Source organism: Vulpes lagopus, chromosome 3 (genome assembly GCF_018345385.1).
Source record: "Vulpes lagopus strain Blue_001 chromosome 3, ASM1834538v1, whole genome shotgun sequence".
Taxonomy (NCBI): Eukaryota; Metazoa; Chordata; class Mammalia; order Carnivora; family Canidae; genus Vulpes; species Vulpes lagopus.
Window position 1 is genome coordinate 21682242 of NC_054826.1, and position 24581 is coordinate 21706822.

At 43.6% G+C, this 24581-nt stretch overlaps 1 protein-coding gene across 5 annotated transcripts in view; it reads left to right on the top strand.

The window, feature by feature from the left end:
• The window catches only part of NIM1K (NIM1 serine/threonine protein kinase), a 63193-nt gene that overhangs the window by 32947 nt on the left and 5665 nt on the right, over positions 1 to 24581 (top strand). For 4 of the 5 annotated variants that reach the window (XM_041746833.1, XM_041746832.1, XM_041746835.1 and 1 more), the window contains exon 2: positions 13159 to 14173. In XM_041746833.1, coding sequence (XP_041602767.1) covers positions 13882 to 14173 — 292 coding nt within the window. In that variant the 5' untranslated portion in view covers positions 13159 to 13881. Of the gene's footprint in view, positions 1 to 12763; positions 12782 to 13158; positions 14174 to 24581 lie in introns of those variants that run through there. The other variant, XM_041746837.1, reaches the window with a different exon arrangement.

A 24581-nucleotide genomic window follows, 5' to 3' on the forward strand; every position in this document is an offset into this window, starting at 1 on the left:
AGGAAGGAAAGGAAAGGAGGGAGGGAGAGAGAGAGATAGAGAAAGAAAGAAGAAAGAAAGAAAGAAAGAAAGAAAGAAAGAAGAAAAGAAAAGAAAAGAAAAGAAAAGAAAAGAAAAGAAAAAAGAAAAGATAGAAGGGGTACAAATAACAGCCTCTACAATACTCCTCTTTATTACCTCCAACTCTGCATCACCCTCTTCCCACCTCCACCCCTACAGGGTTGTCACCTACTAGTTCAATCTGTATTCTTCAGACCTTTTCCAGGGAATACACAGATGGACACTTCCATCCATACACATGTGCATGTCTAAACACCCAGTAGTGACTCAAATTTCTCTATGTATGGGTCTTGGGACTGCAATATTGTGGAGGTTTTTTTGCATGACAGTTTACATTAATTTAAGAAAATATAGATATCAGAGAATGGGGAAATCCAATGGGAGAATTTGGGGTGTTGAGAGAGCGATAGCCTACCTGAGACACCTGCTGGCTCAGTCTCTGCAAAGATCACATTATGGAATCATTTATATTTTGCCAGTGATTGGGAATGGCATGTCTATTACATGGGAAATTTCCATAATCCATGAGATTTTTTTTTTAATTCTCTATTCTGTTAGTTCAGATTGCTATTGTACACTGACACAGGTTCACTTTTTCATATTGGATAACTTCTCTCCTGTTCCCTGTCACCATTACCCTCGCTTACCTACACTACTAGGTAAATATTTAAGAATTCTCAGATTTGTTGTTTATACTGTGTGACGGGATCACTGAGATATGGGAGGCTCTTAATAAAGGTATCAAATCCACCTGAACTTTTTATATGGTAAAAGTAAAAGCTTTTGTTCTGGAACACTGTTCTCCCTTTCCCAGATCCTAGTCCTCTAGCCTCTGGTCATGCTAGCTTTCTTGAGTTCTGCTCAGATAGAAAAGGACAATGTTTTCCTAACTTCTAAGACCATCACTCAAACGTGGTTCCCTACTTCTTCGTGAATGTGCTATATCAGAGTTGAAGTTCTAAGGCAGCAAAAGAGCAGTTTCTGTTTTGACTTGCAAATATTTTTAGCCCCCTAAAAATAAACGGTGAGCTGCAAATAGACACAAATGTTCCCACACTGTGTTTCCTAAATTCATTATTTTTGAAGAGATGAAGCATACATTTTGTTTTTCTGCTTAGGGCCACCTGCTTATCATTCAATCCATGATTCCATTCTGTACCTTAATGCTATTCCTTCTCCGTCCTATACCTTAGTGTCATTTCTTTATTTGTTTAGATGCCAGCATACTCCCTCAGAGGAGATGGGAAGATTTATGTTTTGGAAATGGATTAATCACACATAAGATTAAAATCCTTATGGGGAAGGCCTTGGGTTTCTGCTATGTCCTGACTGAAACATAATAACATTCTCTCCCTTATGTGTTTGAAATTCCTGATTCCACATGTTACAAGACTTAGGTAACATAGTCTTCTCCCTCATGGTGCTTATAGTCAAGACATCAAAACAACTTCTTTCTTTCTTTTTCTTCTTTTGACTTAAATACATATTTCCATTTTAAAATCACTTTGTTTTGTTCCTTCCATCATGGTAAGTGTACTCTTTAATCCTCCTCCCCTATTTCTCCCACCCCCCCCCACACCTCCCCTCTGGTCACCTCCCCTCCGGTTTGTTCTCTGGAGTTAAGAGTCTGGTCCTTGGGGACACCTGCCTTAAGCTCAGGTTGTGATCCCGGGAGCCTGGACTGAGTCCCAAGTCAGGCTCCTTGCTCAGCAGGGAGCCTGCTTCTCCCTCTGCCTGCCACTCCTCCTGCTTGTGCTCTCTCTCTCTCTCTCAATCTCTCTGATAAATAAATAAATAAATAAATAAATAAATAAATAAATAAATAAAATCTTTTTAAAAAAGCCTATTTCTTGGTTTGCCTCTCTTTTTTTCCTCTTTGCTTATTTGTTTTGTTTCTTAAATTCCACATATAAGGGAAATCAGAGGGTAGTCTTTCTCTGACTTATTTTGCTTAGCATTATGCTCTCTAGCTTCTCATGTCATTGCAAATGGCAAGATTTCATTATTTTTTTATGGCTGAATAACATTCCATCATAGATATAGATATAGATATAGATATATAGATATTTATATCCACATCTTCTTTATCCATTCATCTACCAATGGACACTTGGGCTGCTTCCATAGTTTGGCTACTGTAATTAATACTGCAATAAACATGGTGTGCTTGTGTCCCTTTGAATTAGTGTTTTTATATTTTTGGACAAATACCCACTAGTTTAATTCCTAGATTGTAGGGTAGTTCTATTTTTAGCTTTTTGAGGAGCCTCCATACTGTTTTCCAGAGTGCCTGCCCCAGCTTGCATTCCCACAACAGCGCTCAAGTGTTCCTTTTCTCCACATCCTTCACTTGTCGTTTCTTGTGTTTCTGATTTTAGCCATTCCGACAGGTGTGTGAGGTGATACCTCACTGTGGTTTTGATTTGCATTTCTCTGATGATGGGGGATATGGAACTTTTCATGTGTCTGTTGGTAAAAGCAACTCTCTTAACTTTAGTCAGGCTTAGTTTTGTTTTTTGTTTCTGTTTTGATCTATGAAAAGGGAATGACAATACTCCACATCACAGGACTGACATGTCATGTCATTCATTCATCTACCCATTTGTCACTGTTGCCTATTGTAAAATACCTAACATTTTAAAATTACATGTATATTTTTGACCTAGTATATTTTAACAATCTTTTTAAAAATAGCAATAGAAAATGTTAAACAGATACAAAAATGGTGCAAAGACTGTTATAAACTTCCATGTGCTCATCACCCAGCTTTTAAAATGATCAATTCGTTGCCAAACTTGTTTCATTTAAATTTTACTATTCCCTCCACTCCTGGTTACTTTGAAGCACATCTCAGACATATCATTTCATTTAACAATTATTTTTTCTGGAACTTTATCTTTTTTTTAATTGATTTATACTTGACACACAGTGTTACATTAATTTCAGTTGTACAACATAGTGATTCAATAAGCCTATACCTTATGTTATGGTCACCACAAGTGTAGCTACCATCTGTCACTATATATTTTGACAATACAATTGACCGTATTTCCTATTTTTTAAGATTTTATTTACTTATTTATTCATGAGAGACACAGAGAGAGAGGCAGAGACACAGGCAGAGGGAGAAGCAGGCTCCATGCAGGAAGCCTGACGTGGGACTTGATCCTGGGTCTCTAGGATCAGACCCTGGGCTGAAGGCGGCACTAAACCATTGAGCCACCTGGGCTGCCCTGGATCCATCCATGTTGTTTCAAATGGCAAGATCTCATTCTTTTTTATAGCTTAGTAATTTTTATGACTTAAATTTATTTTTTAAAACATTTTATTTGTTTATTCATGAGAGATACAGAGAGAGAGGCAGAGACATAGGCAGAGGGAGAAGCAGGCTCTCTACGGGGAGCCCGATGTGGGACTCAATCTCAGAACCCAGGATCACAACCTGAGCCAAAGGCTCAACCACTGACCACCCAGGTGCCCAATAGCTTAATAATTGTATATATTCACCACATGTTGATCTATCAGTGGACACTTGGGTTGCTTCTGTATCTTGGCTACTGTAAATAATGATATAATAAACATTGGAGATGCATATATCTTTTTGAATTAGTGTTTTTGTTTCCTTTGTGTAAATGCCTAGCAGTAGAATTACTGGATCATACACTATTTCTATTTTTAGAGGAGCCTCATACTGTTTCCCACAGTGGCTGCACCAATTTACACTCCTACCAACAGTGCACGAGAGTCCTTTTTCTTCATGTCCTCGCCAATACTTCTTATTTTTGTCCTTTTGATTTTAGCCACTCTGACAGGTGTAAGATCATAGCTCACTGTGGTTTTCATTTGCATTTCCCCAATGATTAATGATTTTGGGCATCTTTTCATGTATGTCTATTTGCCATCTGTATGTCTTCTATAGAAAAATGTCTATTCAGGTCCTCCGCCTACTTTTTAAACAGATTATTTGTTTTTCTTTCGTGTTGGATTGTATAAGTTCTTTTTTTTTTAAGATTTTATTTATTTATTCATGAGAGACACACACACACACACACACACACACAGAGAGAGAGAGAGAGAGAGAGAGTGACAGGCAGAGAGAGAAGTGGGCTCCTCACAGAGAGCCCTATGTGGGACTCGATCCCAGATTCTGGGATCACGTCCTGCGCTGAAGGCAGACGCTCAACCGCTGAGCCATCCAGGTGTCCCTATAAGTTCTTTATATATTTTGGATATTAACCCCTTATCATTTATATCATTTGTGAGTATCTTCTCTCATTCAGTAAGTTGACTTTTTGTTTTGTTGATGGTTTCTTTCACTGTGCAAATGCTTTTTATTTTGGTGTAGTTCCAACAGTTTATTTTTGCTTTTGTTTCTCTTGCCTCAGGAGACATATTTAGAAAAAGGTTGCTAAGGCCAATGTCAAAGAGATTACCTCCTATGTTTTCTTCTAGAAGTTTTATGATTTCAGGTCTTACATTTAGGTCTTTAATCTATTTTGAGTTTATTTTTGTACATGGTGTACACACTGCATCTATAATTTAATTTATTTAAAAAAATTTAATTTATTTCATTTCCTTTTAAATAAGGTATTTTATTTCATTAACAAAATACTTCCAAAATACTAATAATTTTTATAAATATAATTTATACATATAAACAGGGTAAGCCTTACACTTTTCTTAAATACATTCCTATGCTATTTATAAACAATGAAATTTCAACATAAAACCACAAATGTAAACCAATTTTTCAATTCTTTATTTAAAATTAGAATCATGGGTTCCTGGGTGGCTCAGCTGGTTAAGCATTTGCCTTTGCTTCAGGTCATGATCCCAGGGTTATGGGCTTGAGCCCTGCATTGGGCTCCTTGCTCAGTGGGAAGCCTCCTTCTCCCTCTCCCTCTCCCTGTCCCTCTGCCTGCTGCTCCACCTGCTTGTGTGCTCTCTCTCTCTCTCTCTCTAATAAATAAAATCTTTTATTTTTAAAAAATATTTATTTATTTATTTATTCATGAGAGACAGAGAGAGAGAGGCAGAGACACAGGCAGAGGGAGAAGCAGGCTCCATGCAGGGAGCCTGATGCGGGACTTGATCCTGGGACTCCAGGATTACACCCTGGGCCGAGGGCAGGCACTAAACTGCTGAGCCACCCAGGGATCCCCCTAAATAAAACATTTTAAAGAAAATAAATAAGTAAAACTAGAGCCACAAAACTTTTTGTCACTTTATTCTGTTAAATTTTCTTTACAAGTATATAAAATCATCATCATCACAACAAAAGTATTAATACTATGGGATTTAAGTCTCTTAAACATCTCTGGTTTTGACAATAAATCCTCCCAAGGTTAAAAGATACTTGACCACTAAGTAGCTACTATGTCATTCTAGATGTCACAGAGGCAGGCATCTCCCAGCCAGTCTGCCACATTTGTGGATTAAACTCAACTAATCTGTTTCTATTCTCTACTGAATAATTTCACTAATCTTCTTGGGACCCAAACTCCTACAGATATTTAATAGACAGTTGAGTATTTTATAGCTTTGTCTAACTCTGAGGTCAGAGTTGTAAGAAAAATGCCAATGACAAAATAGATAAATACCACAAGACTATGAGGTACGAATGCAGATAGCTGAGTGGTGCCTGTCCCAGGTGACCTCGACTGTGGACCTCTGGATGACCCTCCCCTTTTCTTCAGGAGATATTCCTAGAAAACCTGGAGCAGACTCTGTAAATTGGCAACCTGAACGCCAAATCTGGCCTGATGGTTCAGTTTCACTTGGCCACACGGTATTTTTAAAATCTTTAATCCACCATTTAAAAGTTGAGAGAGGGGGGATCCCTGGGTGGCGCAGCGGTTTGGCGCCTGCCTTTGGCCCAGGGCGCGATCCTGGAGACCCGGGATCGAATCCCACATCGGGCTCCCGGTGCATGGAGCCTGCTTCTCCCTCCGCCTGTGTCTCTGCCTCTCTCTCTCTCTCTCTCTCTGTGACTATCATAAAAAAAATAAATAAATAAAATAAAAGTTGAGAGAGTTCACCAAAAACTTGAAATCCAGCTGTTTTTAAACAAAGGCCAGACAGAAATAAGCCTGCATTCTAATGTGGCTACTCTGGCCGGAACTGAGTGTGGGCTTCTTCCTCATGCTTGGGATGGGCATTAAGCAAGGTATGGGCAATGCACTGAGCCTCATAGAACAGCTGCATGGCTCTCTAGGTAAATTTGAGTTTGTGACCTTGATGGCTGAAGTTGACCTTGATGGCTGAGGAAACCTCAAGGGAAGTTGAACTCCATGTGGGAAGAGCTGATGTAATAAGTCATCAGACTGGGTGGATTGGCCATGGATGGTGGTTATAAGTGGATTGGGGGACACCTAGGCTGAGTGGCCAGAAAAGTAGCCTGTAAGGTCAAGCAGAGTGAGAGGTAGTGTTAAGAACAGCCCTCTCTATTCATCGCTAGGGCACACCCAGTTCTCCTTGATTTTCCACTTGCTTCAAAATTTCCCAACTGCCCCCCGTGGAGATCTTGATGTGTGTTCAGAAATAAAGAGCTAAGGCCAAAAGCTAAGACGGTGCAAATGATTTTAAGTGGTAAAATATATTTTTAAAGAAGCCTATTTGCTAAAGATTCTCCCTGAGGGTGCACCATGCCTGAGGAAGAATTACATGGGATTTGTCTATCATTGCATCTCGTTGCCACACAGACAACCCAGCTTTTCCTCTAAGCAAACCAGTGCCTGCCTGCCCTTGCCAGCCAGTGAAAAGGTTGTCTGAAAGCCTTGCTCAGAAATTTTGTAATTTAAACTCAGACAAAGAGAATAAAGGCCAGATGGTTTTCTTTGATATACTCTTCTTCACAGTGGGTCGCAAGTCAAGAGAATGAATTACTTAAGGAAGTTCTGTTTTCTTTCATCTTATTTAATGCATTGCTATTCAGCAACAGTAAGCTAATAATTAAGGATGGTCCTGCCTCCTCCAGAAGCTTTGATCTATACTCATGTGACTCCATGTTTTTGGCTGGTTGGGTTTCTAAGCTCTCATTTACAAAATCAAAAGGGCAAAAAGTAAAACCCCCAACAAATGTCTCTGAGAAAAGGGGGATTTCATCTGCAGTTAGGTATGTCATCATTTCCATCATTTGCATGATGTAACTTGATGTTTCGGGGACACTACTAGAAAGTATTCTAGATAGAAGCTATTTATAGCAACCCCACAACCTGTAATCAGGACATCTATTTCCAAACATCTAAGAAAAGTCTTAGGGGAAAAGATTACGAATGCAAACAGTATTCATTATACACATACCCAATGGGATTTATCTTTCCATTAGATTTTTTTCTTCTATTTTTTTTATTCTATTGGACTAAGAATCATTACTACTTTTGAAATTTGTTGGAAATTCAGGGCAGTCCCGGTGGCTCAGCGGTTTAGCGCTGCCTTCGGCCAACAGTGGAATCCTGGAGACCCAGGATGGAGTCCCATGTCGGGCTCCCTGCATGGAGCCTGCTTCTCCCTCTGCCTGTGTCTGCCTCTCTCTCTGTGTGTGTCTCTCATGCATGGATAAATAAAATCTTTAAAAAATTTTTTTTGTTGGAAATTCAAGTACAATAGGAATCTAAATAGGAACCATGTCTCATTTTACTGGGGACACAATAGTGTGACTCTAGAAATTCTAATAATTAGATGTTGGACTTCCTGAGTTGATCAGTTAATTTTCTTCCTTTTTTTTCTCTATTGTTCATGTCTTCTAGATTTTTTCTTTTTTCTTTTTCTTTTTTTTTTTTTTTTTACAAATGTTCAATCAAATGATTTAATTTCAATTTAGAAAAGAGCTCTTTTTGGTTCTCTGAGGGTTTGTGTGTGTTTGTTTTAGCATTTTGTCCTTGTTTCTATAGATGCAATATCATTTCTTCAGTCTTCTGCTTCCTGCCTTGCTTGCTGTTTCATTCAAGTTCCTCTCAGTGGTTGTTTTAATTGAGTGCGGTTTCTTTCATTTTGGAACCTTTCCTCAGGTAGTGCTTCTCAATTGGACATTCATTCAAAGCAGGAGGCACTAGAATCTGATTGGAAGCCCCCTGGCTGCAAGTGAACCCCACACCTGGGGCCTTTGTGTTGAAGAATCTGCAAATACTTGTTTCCGGAGATCTTTTCTCTTGAGAGCTATTAGGTTTATCCAAAAGAGGAATCCAGGGCACCCAGCTGGCTCAGTCAGTAGAACATGTGACTCTTGATCTCAAAGTCCTGAGTTCAGCCCCACATTGGGGATAATTTTTACTTAATAAAAAACAATAGGAAAAAAAAAAAGAGGAATCTCCTGCCTGAAGATTATATACTTATTTCCCTCCATTCTAAAAACTCAGAGTGCAGGGGTACAGAGAAAAGGGAAGGAGGGATCCCAGAACTCAGAGTCGGACCAAACCCTCTGTCCTGGGCCCTGTGAGTGGGAGGAGAAAGTAACCACCTGGCTTTGAGAAGGGGCTCCCGCTCTTACCGCTCCACATTTCAAACAATTCCTGTTGTATTTTGGTCTGCTTCATCCCTCCATACATGGAGGTACTTGGTCTCTCATAGTTTGAAGTGTTTTGAGCATTCAAATGTTGCAGTTTTTGTCACCGTCTTTGCCAAGTTACTCACTCTCCTCAATATGCTTTCCAAGCCTGCAGAAACATGTTGACATTTCACTGGGTTGCTCTTCTTTATTTTATTCTCTTTGTTTTTGTGAGTTTATACCCTTTTTCCTACTATTCCTATTGTGGATTTTTGGAAGGAAGTAGAAATAAATGAAAGTATAAATTTTTCAGTATTTAGTCAGAATTCCTAATTAATGTTTTGACTTTACAAGCAATCCAATAGAGCAAGCTTATTGTATAAGATTGCAACACATTACATATTTTTGATTTTCTAAGTGTAAATACATGCACATGGAAAAAATGTAAATCAGTTAAAAGAGTAAATAGTGAAAAGTACACTTTTCTGTCACTTTGATCCTCAGTCCAATTCTTTCCCCGCCAGATACAGTAATTATTGTCAGTGCTTTAGGGATGCCCTCCTCTCTGACACTCCTGATACCACATTTATATACACTCTTCCGATCTCTTAACCATATATGTTGGATATTGTAACTCATTCTTTTTCAAAAGTGCATAGTAATCCATTATGTACATATTATCATTTATTTAACCAGTTCCCTCTTGATAGCCACATAAAAAATTTCTAGTTTTTGCTGCAAAGCAATGCATTAGTGAATATCAATCTAACAATCCTTATATTAGAAATAGGTATATTTTGTGCAATGTGCATAAGTTAACTCTAGAAGTGGAATCACTGAGGCAAAGAGTATGTATGCATGTGCTTTACTAGTTACAGCCAAATTGTCCTCCAAGCACTTGTACCAATTTATACTCTCAGTAGCAATGAATGACAGTCCCTGTTTCTCCAGACCCTCTCTCACCAGTGCATTATCAACGTTTCTTTTTTTTAAGGTTTTATTTATTTATTCATGAGAGGCACACGGAGAGAGGCAGAGACATAGGCAGAAGGAGAAACAGGCTCCTTGCAGGGAGCCAGATGTGGGATCATGCCCTGAGCCAAAGGCAGAGGCTCAACCACACAGCCACCCAGGCATCCCTGTTTTAATGCTTTTTTTTTTTTTTTAAGATTTACTAGTGCATTATTTAAAACTTCTTTGTAGTTTCCAAGTTTATTGGTAAAAAATCTAATTTCAGTGTAGTTTTATGTACATTTCTTTGGTTCTAAGTGGGGTTGAACATCTTTTTCAATATTATAGAGCCATCTGTGAAATGTCTGCTCATGGTATCATTTTTTTTTCCTTTGGAGATACTTTATTTTTCTAATCAATTTGTAAAAATCACTTATCTAAAAATTAGATCTTTGTCTATCATGCGTTGGAAAGCTTTTCCTACCGATTATCATTTAATTTGCTTTATTTGGGGTGCCTGGGTGGCTCATCAATTAAGCATCTGACTCTTGATTTCAGCTCAGGTCTTGATCTCAGGGTCCTCACATTGGGCTCCATGCCTAGCATGGCACCTACTTAAATAATAATAATAATTTGCTTTATTTGTTTATGATACCTTTTGGCAAACAGTTATCATTTTATGTAGTCAAATTTAATGTTTTCTTTTATGGCCTTCTCTGAGATCATAAAAAAATTTCTTTTTTTTTTTCTAGTATATTATGGTTTCATTTGTTTTACATTTGCTCAAGTGACCTATTTGGAACTTATTTTGGAGTAAGATGAGTTAGGGGTTCAAATTTTTCCAGTTGGCTTGCTACCTGTTTCAACAAGTTGGAGTTCATCCTCAATACAAACCCACTTCAACATTTTCAAAATTGCAAAAACTCCTTTATCTGATCTAAACAGAAGATTAACTATCTCCCTAGCCACTAAGGTAAGACAATTGATTTCAAGGACATTGTGCAAGAAATTTAATTTGCAGGTAGAGGGTATATAGTGCAAGATAAAGCCTGACACTTGATAATTGTGCCTAATCCTATATTAGGAAGAAAGAAGGGAGGAATTCCTGGAGGCACCTGAAGTTAATCAAGGTAGCAAGTCAAAACCCAATTGTAAATCCCAGGCCTGAATGGAGTTCAAGAAACAGAGCCCAAATCAGGAGAATGGGGGAACCAGAAAAGCAGAAAAGTCCTGACCAAGCATGAGAAGTCAGAGAGCAGGGCAGCCCCGGTGGTGCGGCGGTTTAGCGCCGCCTGCAGCCCAGGGTGTGATCCTGGAGACCCAGGATCGAGTCTCACGACAGGCTCCCTACGTGGAGCCTGCTTCTCCCTCTGCCTGTGTCTCTGCCTCTCTCTGTCTCTCATGAATAAATAAATAAATAAAATCTTAAAAAAAAATTACCTCTACTAAATCATACCCAAATGGGACAGTTGATAAATTGGTATATTAATTCATTCCTTCTTCATCAATTGTTTATCAGATAGATAAGTGGCAGGCAATATGCTGAGCTCTGGGAGATAGAGGGATAAGGTACAGGTCCTGGCTCTCCAGGTGCTTGTCTAGCTGGGGTACAAGTAGGTGAGGTGCAGAGATGGTGCAGTGGTGAGGCACCCCGAGCGAGACAGGCATGCCCGGAGTTGTGTGAAAGGCCCAGGAAGGACACAGAGCCAAGAAGTTCTTCATACAGCCTGCTGGAACATGAGATGATCCAGCACTGCTTTCCTGTCTAAAATCTTTACTCTCTTTATATAGGTAAAGCTAAAGAATTATAATTTCCAAATTATAATTAATGCCACTCCTCATCTGTGTGGTAACTTTCTGCCAGGGATCTGAGGAGACCTAGTGCCACTTGATCTTCATAGAGATTCTTACTCTGAGGTCGGGTTTCAAAGGGTCCGTTAGCCCCTTAAAATTGGATGCAAATTGTGTGCGCATGCTTTTTATTTCTGGGGAATAGGGTCATAGATTCCCCAAAAATCTCAAAAGAGTATGTGACCCCAGAAAGCTAAAGAACCAGTGACTAGATTTTCTTCAACCTAATTAAAGATCTTCTATCTTAAAGACATCTTTTAAAACATCTTCACCAGGGGCACCAGGGTGGCTCAGTTGGTTAAGCATCTGCCTTCTGCTCAGGTCATGATCCCAGGGTGCAGGGATCAAGCCCCGAGCCCCATGTTAGGCTACCTGCTTGGCAGAGAGCCTTCTTTTCCCTCTCCCTCATACCTGTCCCCCTGCTCGTGCTAGCACCTGCTCTCTCTGTTGAATAAATAAATAAAGTCTTTAAAAAAATAATAAAACATCCTAATCAGACTATAACCTAGAGATGTGTGTGGTTACTAATGCCTGGCCCCTTTTACGCCTTTATCCCTGATCTTCCAGCTTCCTCACTGTCCAAAAAGAGGAACAGAGCTGGGCGGCAGTTTACTTTCCTGTCTTTATCTTTATTTGGCAACCCCACACATAGCATAATAATAGAAACATCTCTGTACTTAATTGTAATAATGTGATATCATCAAACAGAATCAGAATTCACATTTCTGGGGCACCCGGGTGGCTCAGTGGTTGAGCATCTGCCTTTGGCTCAGGTCATGATCCAGAGCCGGGGATTGAGTCCCGCGTGGGGTTCCTTGCATGGAGCCTGCTTCTCCCTCTGCCTATGTCTCTGCCTTTCTCTCTCTCTCTCTCTCTGTCTCATGAATAAATAAATAAAATCTTAAAAAAAAAAAGAATTCACATTTCCAAAGCAATCTCTCATGTTCACACAGGTTTTGGTTCAGAATGCTCAAGTCCAAAAATCAAATTCAACACTCTTTAGGTAGGACATTGTGTTCTGTGCTGAGGGAGTGAGGAAGGGAACGAGACATACAGATGAATTAAACCCAGTGCCCACTTTCACGGAGATGGAAAATGCACAACATGCTGTGGGAATTGAGAAAGTGATTATTTCTTACTGGACGGTGCAGGAGGAAAAGTCCTGAAGATGTTTACGCTGGACAGTATTGCTTTACTGAGGAGGCCACAGACTTAGCCCTCCAGCAACATTACCCTTGGCTTCTGCACCTTCAGAATGAGCTGACCGGCCTGGAGGCAAATACCCGATCAGAAATACACAGAAAATAAGCCTGGGAGAAAAATTAGCCTTTGTCATGGAATGGCACATAAAGAGTGGGAACAACCATTATCAGAAAAATTGTGCAAGAACATACAGTGTAACAGGAAATAGAATACATTGTTATTTGAATCAATGTAAGGATTTTGGAAAACATATTAATAGGAAATCTTTATCATCATTAGTACTATATTATTATTTTAAAAGTCTGGCTTTAAAGCAATTAAAGGCAATATATATATTTTCCTTAATGTTAAGAAACAGAAAAATAGTATGGCTAAAAATATTTACAGGCTGTGAGGGCTTTTCTAAAATGTAGATCGAGTAGTGAGTGTATGTTCATTTTCTTCTTACTAAATCATATACAATCAAGCATTTACCACTGATAGTCACAACTGAAATTTGTGTGGTGCTTTTTTTTAGATCAATGCTTACAAGGCAGTTTCATGTTCGTTATAAATCCTGTGCAGTACATTAGCATAGGCTAATAAATTTTCTTATTCTCTCTTCTTAGGATGAATCAGCACCTGCCAAATTTTTGAGACAGCTCACGGCTTAGAGGAAGGCTCATCTAAATAAAGGCCGGCTAAAGTGACATTGCAGGGACTTAATCCTTCTCGGGCAGCCCTTGTGACCAGAAGGCTGATTTGCAAGTTTCTTCTTTTCCTGGGGTCCAGATCATTGGGTCCCTGGGGCCCTGCGACTCGCCAGCAGAAGCGCAAAATGCAGGAGGTCAGAGCAGAACGCCAGCGGCAGGGCCCCGGGGGCCTCCGAGGGGCTCTTACACACCAGTGTGAAAGATCCTCCAGCCATCAAAGGAAATAGCAAACTGGAGCCTTTGTCCTGGGACGCAGCCGCCCACCACAGAGCATCAGACCGCATGGGTGGCCAGAAGGCTCCTGGAGGCTGATCAGGGAAGTGGTTATGGTAACTGGCTGTGTGCGTGCCTGGACGGTGAGAGCTGGGAAGTGCACCGTGAAGGCAAGTGTGAAATGTCCGGAGTGATGGGGGCAGCTCTTGGCTTGGCTGCGCAGGCCCTGCCGGCCTGTTGGCCTCTGCCCTCCTCCTACTGAAGCCACCAGGGGGGCCCCTGGCTCCACGGGCCAGCTGTCCCGGTCCGGGGTCCCGCAGGCCCAAACTCCCTCTCCCACCCCTGGGCCCTTTGCACTGCCCCGCACCCTGCCCGCCTTCCCATCGGTGCCTCTGGCCGGGCCGGACATGTGAGCCAGTGTGGACGATGACTGCAGTGTACGCGAATGGAGGCGGCCTGGTGACCCCCCACTATGCCAGGTGGGACCGGCGGGAGAGCGTGGAGAGCGGCTGTCAGACGGAGTGCAGCAAGGAGGACGGCGAGGGGCAGCCCCGCCAGCTGACGCCCTTCGAGAAGCTGACGCAGGACATGTCCCAAGACGAGAAGGTGGTGAGAGAGATCACGCTGGGGAAACGGATTGGCTTCTACCGAATCCGAGGAGAAATTGGAAGTGGGAACTTCTCCCAGGTCAAGCTGGGGATTCACTCCCTAACCAAAGGTAGGCGCTGAGCTTCCAGGATCCCCTCCTGTGGCACTGGGACAAGGGGAAAGGGTTAGGAGGCCGGGGCCAGGGCAGTGGGTGAAGGAGGCCCCATGGGACGCCAGCGCTGTGCCACACCCCTTCCATCGTGACCTCGGTTAGTGTTCACGGAACCGTGTGAGGTCAGTATTTTTATTTCCATTACCAGAGAGGGAAGCTGAGATCCAAAGAAATTAAATATGGTTTCAGCAGTTCAATCTCGAAAGATTTTCACTCTAAACGTTCTCCCGCTTACTGTGTAGATGAATTCACTCAACGTTGAAGGGGCCCTGTCCTCTCCAGTTAGGCCTTGGAGAAGTGGAGTGGAGTGTGGCTTGGTTCGAGGCAACTCATCTTCCAAGTCCTTATTTGTAACTTCTGTGTATGTGCATCTGTGTCTGTGTGTGTGCGTGTGCATGTGCATGTGTCAGTACTGATACACAGGAGACCTCCCTGGTCACTATTATCAGGGGATATAGCAGAGTTCAGGCTCCCCTCCTCATCCAAGGCTGCTCCTCCTGCTATATTTGGGGAAATGGCTTTTGATCTCAGGACTTCTCTGCTCCAGTCTACTCCGTACTACTACTTCTGCTTGACTCTTTGCTCTCTACCGGAGACGCTGGCTTGGCTCTGGACGCTCTGGACCCCAGACCAGCAAAGTCCACCGCTCTGGCCTCAGGGAGGACTGATGCAGAGAGCCCAGCTGCCCTTTGCTGGCCCAGCCCAGTGAGGGCACTTCTTTGTGCCACCTGTAACTTAGCTGAAGCCTGGAGATTGTAAGAAGGGAGGTGCAAGGCAGGAAAAGACCACTTGCAACTTGGTATCATTTACCAACCTCCTAAGGCCCACAGACTCCTCCATGTCCTGGCGAGTATATTTCTCACCTGTATTGACATTTCTCACCTGCTACCATATCTCAGTGCTGCTCTTTTCTTATATTAGAGTTGCCTTTTGTTTTCTTTTCTTCTCGGCCCAACCCAATATCTGGCCCCTACATAAAAAGCACCCACATATACATACACGGAGGCACTCATACTCCCAAGTCACTGGAACTCCAAGTCTCCACCCATCTTACTCGGAGACCAAGTGTCCAGGTGGGTCCACATGCTCACGTCTCAGCCACTCACCGTACTCAGCCCACTACATGCCAGTACTTCTGTGAGCCTCTGCACCCCCACTCACACAATGTGGCCAGTGACAAGTGCTGACTTTACCCACAAAAGTAGATCGAGGGCTGTGACCCGAATCTTTTTTTTTTTTTTTTTTTGTGACCCGAATCTAATTGGGACACATGTTGCCTTTTGGTGGTGCCAGAGGAAGAATGAAGGACAAAGGTATAAGACACAGGGAGAGGAAGGATCAGAAACTGAGATAGAAGACATGATTAGGGAGAAAGAGGACAAGGTGGGGAAAGACAAACCCGAGAGAGGTGCTCAGAAACGAGAGCATGTCCAGCGCAGCAGAGAGCCCACGAGGCCAGAGTCCAACCAAAAGGCCAACGTTGAGCTGTTTCCTGAGTGTGGGTTCAAGTGTTAAGATTCCAAGGGTGAGGAGGCAGGGTGCGTGGGGCAGTGGAGAGAACAGGCACTTTGGGATCGGGCACATTTGTTTCAGGTCCTGGATCAGTCCTTTACGAGGCACTTCTTTGGTCCCTAGTTGCCTCAGCCATAAAATAGAGATGATTCTTCTCTTAGAATTGTTGGAAAATCAGATTTAACATACACAAAGTACATGGCACACTCATTGGTACAACTTATTTTGTTTTTTACTTAAATAAATTTACTTCAGAAGGAAATGTAGGGCACCTGGGTGGCTCAGTCGGTTAAGCATCTGCCTTCAACTCAGGTCATGATCCCAGGGTGCTTGGATTGAGCCCCATGTGGGGCCCCCTGCCTGGTGGGGAGCCTGCTTCCCCTCCCTCGCTTGTGCTCTCTCACTCTCTCTCAAATAAATAAATTATCTTTTTTTTAAGAATAGTCTTTTTTTTTAAAAGAATAGTCTTTAGAAAAAAAAGGAAATGTATTATTTAAATAATGAAAACTAGTGTCACTTGCTATGAATAGAAGGTAATGGTAAAAACATATAATGGAAACTTAATTTTTTATTATTTCTTATAGAAATTTTTATATAAATTCTTGTGCGTATGGTGAGAACTTTTCAAATTTACTCACTTAGCAACTTTCAAAAAGTTCTCAAGGAAGATCGCCAAGTAATAGAGAGTAAAACACTCCAACAACCAGTCTGAGACTTTCTCTTTGCCTTACTTGGGAGAATTAAAGAATAACTCAAACGGGAATGATTGTTCCTGGGCTGTGATTCAGTGCTATTTAAGGCAGTTTCTCCGCAGGAAAATCAGTCGGCGCCCCATGAATGGTGCAGGCTCCACTTTGGGAAACACCGACTTCATCCAGCCCTCCCAATTTCGGGAGGCAGCACGGCTTCATGGGGCAGCCCGTGGTCTCGGGCCTTCTCCGGCCCACTGGCTCGGTGAGAGCTGTTCTCTAAGTAGCAGACGGTCATGCGATAAAATACTGTGGGAAGACACTAGCTCTGGAATCCGTGAGACCTGGGGGGGATTCCTAGTCTTTCCAACTCTAGCTGTGTGACCCTGAACAAGTTACTTTATCATTCTGTGCCTCAATTTCTTCATGAATAAAATTTAAAAATATATCAAATGTCTACCATGTGCCTAGACAGAGCACACAGTAAGTATTCGTTAAATGCTCCTTCTAGCCTGATGTCAAAGAAGTCTGGGTTCTTTGGGCCTCCTGAGTCACACAGCATTGGGTTCGCGGAACAGAAGCCTACTCAAATGAGCTCACGTGGAAAGGGGTGAATCATGGGCAGGGGAACCCTGGGCACCCACAGCAGGGAAGCAAGTGAGTTTCGAGATACGACCCTCTCCATCTCCTCTTTTTATCTGGGGCCTCACGGTTTCTCATTTCTACTTCCCTTGAGGAAAGTGTTCCCTCTTCATACTTCTTTCCGCAGAGTGGCTTCCTCTGCAAAGTTATCAGAGGACTCACGGCGAAGAATGGTGGTTGCCAGTCCCCCACCTCTATGGTCTCCCAGCATTGTTACCCCTCTCCGTCCCCTAGTGTCATTCTGCACCAGCTCACATTTTAAAGAGAGAGAATGTGATTGCTCCCTAGCCAACCGAGGACAGGCCACCGCGGAGCTCAAGGGCACCCCCAAGTCAAGTCAGCTGCGGCCTCTAGGGTCTCGCATCCCACAACCCTGTCAGCAGAGCCTGAGGTCCTAACTAGTGTCTCTGAGAGGGGAGGATAGAGAACACAGCAAATCAACGGACACATCCGCCCTCGAGATAATAACCAGCAGAGTAGAGAAATCAGCACAAGCCAGAAGCAAGAAAGTGAGTCTGGAGTCAGGCTGCAGTGAGGAGGGCAGGAGAAAGACGACTCACCCATGACTTCGATTCATGTGATTTCCTTCTCGAATGTCACAGGCTTCTCATCTCCCGTATGGCAAAATTAACTGATTCCAGTTCCTTGAGTTCCAGAGAACATGCCATTTGTCTGCTGTGCCAGTTGGGTGCCTCAGTGGCCTCAGCAACATGCTCTCCTCACTGCCGACCCACTGCAGTGTAGCCCTGCTGTCAAAGGTTCGGTGTCACCCTCTGGCTGTGGGACATATGTACACAAGAGGGAGGAAAGCCCAAAGCACAGGCAGTGGGAAAGTCAGTTCAACCAGCAAGGTTAAGCAACAGAAAATGTTAATGGCAGGTCACTGAGCAACCTAAAAGTGAATCCTAGACCTCACTTGTAGGTCCATCCCATAGTCGCCCGATCCTAGAGCCTCACCCCACCTCTCTTCTGTGGTTCTGCCCTCAGTGAGCCCCCTAGTTAGGAGGGAGCAGGAAGGTGACAATGAAGGCAGCTGAAAAAGGGGGTGGAATGGGGGAGCAGGGAGCCCAGATGCCAACAGGTGTGAGGGCTCAGGAAAGAACAGGGTGGCTCAGGTACCAGGAAGTAGAATCTCTTGGGGACTGGAGGACTTGGCCACCTTGAGCTAAATGGAATGGAAAGTTAGCTGCCACATACCTCCAAACTCTTTACCTCTGAAAGAGGAGATTCATCAGTGGGTGGCTTAGAAAGCCATGCTGGGCATTCCAAACAGTAGTCCCACTGCCCGGCCATATCAGATTGTGTAACATGGATGGCAATTGTATAAATGTGGTTCCTGTACAAAAGCCAAATGGCCCAGAATTGTCATCAGGTTTTCTAGGAAATGTGGACTATCTAGATGAGACAATGAAGGGATTCCCAGGAAAGCAGAGGGTTTTGGTGCCAGGAGCAGCAATTAGGACGTAGTTTTAAAAGGGCACCAGCTGTTATGGATGCATCTCTAGAAAGAAGACTCCAGGAGAGGCCCCTGTTGGCTGGAGTTTATTTTTATAGCTAACAGCTCAGATTCCCCTGGGCCTTGCAAGCTGATAGGACACCTATGAGTCCCCTTTTAAGCTGATTAGAAATTTCACAAAAGACATGATGCACTCAGCTTCTGAATATTTTATGTTCCATCTGCTTTCACAAACAAAAGTAAATGTGGCCACGAGGTGCCAGTTCCTTCCTCTGTTGCTGCCCTCCCTGACCTGTTCTTCCCTGGTCTTCCTGTCACCCTAGTCTCACATTTCTAGAGCCTTTCTTTTTTCCCAATTTATTTATGCATCAGTTCATCATGCCCCCCCCCAACCCACCCCACACACGTTCCTTTTTTAAAAAATATAATTACCTCTCCTGTGCCCACATTTTGTTCTGGGCCTTAAAGAGATGAATGTGATACAGCTCCAACCTGTTAGGAACTGGCGGTAGGTAGTGGAGACAGGATGCGATTGGTAAGTGTTGCTGCAGAGTAAGGCCAAAGGGTGTGCCGTGCTGTGCCTGAGGGCAGCAGGAGAGGGTCATGTAGCAGGACGGCCTGGTGGTAGGTCCTGAGATATATGAAGTGCGTGGAGGTATGAGCCAGTGAGGGGAATATTTGGAGATTCAAAAGGAACCAAACCACGGGGACCCAGAGGGTGATGTAAGCAGGGCCTAGATCATGAAGAGTCTTCTTGCACCTTTGGCGTTTGTCATTTAGGTATTGGGGAGTCACTAAGGAACTTTTAGCAGGCAGTTAATACAAGTGATTAATATGATCAGCATTCAGTGAGGAAAACAAATTGAAGTTGAGGAGTGGCAAAAGTCAGAGAAGCCAGAAAGAATGTTAGTCTCAGGTCCAGATGAATGATGATGTCCATCTCCTAAAGAAGTGACAGAGGGTCACCTGGGTGATTTTACTCATGTGGAATATAAGAAATTGTGAAAGGGACCATAAGGGAAGAAGAGGAAACCGAATGGGGAATATCAGAGAGGAAGACAAACCAGGAGAGACTTCTGACTCTGGAAAAACAAACTGAGGGTTGCTGAAAGGCAGGTGGGTGGGGGGAATGGGGTAACTGGGTGACGAGCATTAAGGAGGGCACGTGAGTGATGAGCACTGGATGTTATACTACATGTACGCCAACTGAAACTAAATTTAAAAAAAAAAATCAGGATCACAAAGAGTCTATGGTAACATGGAAGGTGCATGGAACAAAAGAGTAAATGAAAAAGCCCACTGCCAAACTGAGTTTCCTCTGCAATGATAATACTCACCCTGGGTCCTTGTGGGGTTGGCGACTACATTCATTCAACAAATATTTGTTGAGTACCTACTGGGTAACAGGTCCTCTTCTAGGGACTGAGGATACAGCAATGAGCAAAGTAGACAACAATCTCTGTCCCGTGTTGCTGATATCCAAGGGGGGAGAGACTGATAAAAATAAGTCAGGAAAGTATTCACTGCTTTACATAGTGATGGGTGGTAAGAAGGAAATCGAGCAAGGGGCATAGGGAACAGTGAGGGCCATGTTTTAGAGAAGTTGGCCAAGACATCTTTCCTGGAGGGTGATCGCTGACCTGAAAGAAATAAAGCCATTGGCCGCACATGTGGGGGAGAGGTGGCCGAGCAGAGGGGACGGCCAGCCCAGGGAGGGAGTGCGCCGGTATTGGCCCTGGAATGGCCAGGGTGGTGAGGCCAGGGGCAGCAGCCACCAGATAGTGTGGGGTCATCATATCACAGGAGGGACTCTGGCTTTTCCTCTGAGTGAAACTAGAGCCCTTTGAGGGAGCAGAGAAGTGACATGATCTGGCTTATGCTTTAATAGGATCACCCTGGCTGCTCTGTTGAAAATAGACTGAGAGGGGTCAAAGGCAGAAAAAGAGAGATCAATTAGGAGCCTACTGCAGTTATCCAGGCAGGAGACAGGAGATAATGGTGGCTTGGGGCAGGAAGGCAGCTGAGGTGAGGTGCTCGGAAGTGGCTGGATTCTGGCTGTATCTAGAAGGTAGGGATAACGGGATCTGCTGACAGATTCCAAGTGGAATGTAAAAGAAGATTCAAATACTCAAAGATTTTTGGTCTGGACAAGTGTAAGAATAGAGTTTCCATTTACTGAAATTGGGAAGACTGGAGGAAGAGCAGGTTTGGGGAGGCAGAGATCAGGAGCACAGTATTGAACGTGTTATGTCGTGCATACTTGTTACACATCTGTTACACGTCCGTGGCAGGTGCCATGGGTGCCTCACCCACATCTCCCAGCGCCTTACCACCTCGGGGCATGCAAGCCTGACCTCCCCGTGCCAGGTTCTCCGTCTCCTTGCCTCTGGGTTTTCTCTGGCTGCTGGAGCCTGCTCTTCCCGCATGCGTGGGAGGCCAGAAATAGAGGGAATTGACATCCCCCAGAGCAGCCAACCACCAATCACTGGCAGTAGTTGATGTATAAATACCCCAGGCTCCTGTGATATTTAGGCAGAGTAACCCTTAGAAGGACTGACTGGTAACTTGCTTGGTAACACACCATTTATTGGCCGTCTTTCCCCTCTGTTCCTTATTCTTGTGCCTGTATTTCCTAGGTTACCTCTTTCGTAAACTACTTACACCTAAATCCCTGCCTCAGGCTCTGCTTCACGTGGAACCCAAACTAACAACTAAGTGGCGAGGTCATGTAGGTGGACATGCTTATGCATCTGGAATCACTGAGGAAATGATTGTGGGGAAGGAGTCCAAGGACTGTGCCTTTAGGTAGCCAACATCCAGAGGCTACGGAGATGAGAAGGACACAGCCTTGGAAGTAGAAGAGGCAGGAGAAAAGACAGATACCATGGGATTCACTTATATGTGGAATCTAAAAAACAAAACAGATTCTTAAATACAGAGAACACAGGGTGCCTGGGTGGCTCAGTCAGTTGAGCATCCAACTCTTGATTTTGGCTCAGGTCATGATTGAACCCTGTGTCGGGCTCTGCGCTCAGTGGGGAGTCTGCTTGAGATTCTCTCTCTCTCCTTCCATTCCTCCTCCTGCCCAAATAAGTAAATCTTTAAAAATAGATAAATATAGAAACCAAACTGATGGTTGCCAAAGGCGAGGAGGGTGGGGGAATGGGCAAAATAGGCAAAGGGAATTAAAAAGTATAAACTTCCAGTTATAAAATAAGTCACAGAGATGAAAAGCACAGCATAGGCATATAGTCAATAATACTGTAATAATGTTATACGGCAACTACTTACCGAGGTGAGCATTAAGTAACGTGTGGAACCTGAATCACTATGAGGTCTTCCTGAAACTAACATAACATCGTACTCAACTGTGCTTCGGTAATAAAAAAAAATAAAAATAAATAAATAATAATAAAAAAAAAAACAGGGACACCTGGATGGCTCAGGTTGTGATCCTGGGGTCCTGGGATCAAGTCCCACATCAGGCTCCCTTTGAGAGGCCTGCTTCTCCCTCTCCCTATGTCTCTGCCTCTTTCTCTCTGTGTGTCTCTCATGAATAAATAATAAAATCTTAAATAATAATAATAATAATAATAATAATAATAATAACCAAAGAGAGATAGGAAAAATGCCAGGAGTGTGTGTTGCCCTGGAAACCAAGTGACAAAGGTGTTTCAAGGAGGAGGAATAAAGCCTAAGAAATGACCATCAGTTTTAGCAACTTGGGGGCCTGAGTGGTCTCCAGAGTAGGGTGCACATTCCCTAAGAATTGCGCAAGATAATTCACTGATGAGGGAAGGCAATATTAGAATTTCCATTTATATTTATTTGTCCTATCTTTTCCATTTCTATGATTATATATATTTAAAATGTTTGTATTAGTAGTACATGTATATAATTTGTAAATGTATATAAAAGTAGTGCTCAAAAATATTTATTGATAAAGCCAATCAAAAAGTTTTTTTTTTTAAGATTTTATTTATTCATGACAGACAGAGAGAGAGAGAGGCAGAGACGCAGGCAGAGGGAGAAGCAGGCTCCATGCAGGGAGCCTGATGTGGGATTCCGTCCTGGGTCTCCAGGATCACACTCCCGCCTGAAGGCGGCGCTAAACCGCTGGGCCACCGGGGCTGTCCCTCAAGAGGTAATTTAGACCAATACCCTAAAGTATCAAGGTTTTTCCTGCTTCAAGACCTTCTCTCCTACACATCCCGACCATTAGAACCTACCGGGCAGCCCCGGTGGTGCAGCGGTTTAGTGCTGCCTGCAGCCCAGGGCGTGATCCTGGAGACCCTGGATTGAGTCCCACGTCAGGCTCTTTGTATGATGCCTGCTTCTCCCTCTGCCTGTGTCTCTGCCTCTCTCTCTCTGTATCATGAATAAATAAATAAAATCTTTAAAAAAAAAAAAAAAAAAAAAAAAAAAAGAACCTACCCTCATCACCTCCCCTCTACTTTCTTCTAACAGTCAGATTTCAGGGAGAGCCTTACAAGTCTTCCCTGACTAGGGGTACACCCCCTTACTCTATGCCTTCATTGCCTCCCACACCCTTAACCTGTAAGCCAGAGACCTTCCACCTGCCTCTCCAGATCCACTCTCCACCCCTCATTCTGCTCTCTGCCCCAGGATACAACCAGTCTCCTTAGTTCTTTGGGTTCCGGTTGGCTTTGGTCTCTCTCAGAGGATCGGAGGAAGGAGCGGGAGGACCTACTATCTGTTCTCCCAGCTTCTCGCTGTAAGGTTGGCTCAGCCTGGCTATGTGTCTAGAAGGAAGGTCTCAGCTCCTCTCACGGCAAATTTCTCTACACAATATTCTGTGTTCTAAGGTCTCTTTTCTTCCCTAGCCCCTTTGCTCCCATAGACATATTTTGCTTGGTCCAATCTAGGTTTAAAATTTTGAATTTGTTGCTGACACTTAGTGATTGGAACATTTGCATAATTTCAGATGTCTGGCTTCTCTTGAAAAAATCAGACTTGACAACACTGGAGTTGTTTGCCCTAGGGCATGCACTGCTCAGGCTCCATAGTCCCCACTACTCCCTATTACCTTGCAGTAAGCTTGCTGCCCTCAGACTCTTCACTAGATTTGGAAAAAGGGGAGGGCTACTTTCAAATGTGTCTACACTTTCTCTCTCTCATCTGCCAGCACCAAGAGGGTCCTCAATCTGGGATTGCCATAGTCCCCTCCTTACCCACCCGCCTGCTCACAGGCCCATCCTTCTATCAATTTCCCACAATGCAGCCAGAGTACTCACTCTGGCACGGAAATCAGAGATCACACTCTCCCTTAAAACCATTTTCCACTGTCCTACAGATAAAGGCTGCATTTCTTAAAACAGTCTCCAAGGCCCTGGGTTTTCCGACCCTGCCTACAACCCCAGGCTGGTGTGGACCCACTCCCCTAAGTCTCTGTGTCAGCACAGCGGGCCCCTCTCAAGTCCGTAGACACACACCCACACGGTCCCTCGCCCAGGCCCAATGCTCATGCCGCTCCCACAGCCACGTGCTGGGCCTCCCTCCTCCACCTCTTGTTCACAGTGTCCTTTCCCGGGGAGGCCTCTCTGTTCTATCTGTACTCCTCCTTCACAGTGCTACACTCGTCATCTGGGCTTTTTTCAAAGTCTTTGTCCCTCGCTGGACTGTAGGAACGGTGTATTCTTCATCGCCTGGTGCGTAGTAGGTACTCGCTTGTACTCAATGAACATTTGTTGAAAGAGTGGATGTGGAGACCTAGCTCTTCATGGAAGAGCAGTTCCTACCACTCGGCAACAGTTTAGAATACTGGGCTTTTTTCTGTTTTTCATAAAGATTTTATTTATTCATTCATGAGAGACACAGAGAGAGAGGCAGAGATACAGGCAGAGGGAGAAGCAGGCTCCCTGTGGGGAACCTGATGTGGGACTCAATCCCAGGACCCTGGGATCATGACCTGAGCCAAAGGCAGATGCTCAACCACTAAGGCACCCAGATGCCCCAATACCAGGGCTTTTAAAAATGTTTCCTGTGATTACCCATTTATGTTACCAAGCACGGCAACAATCTGATTGAACGCAGAGTGGAGGAAGCA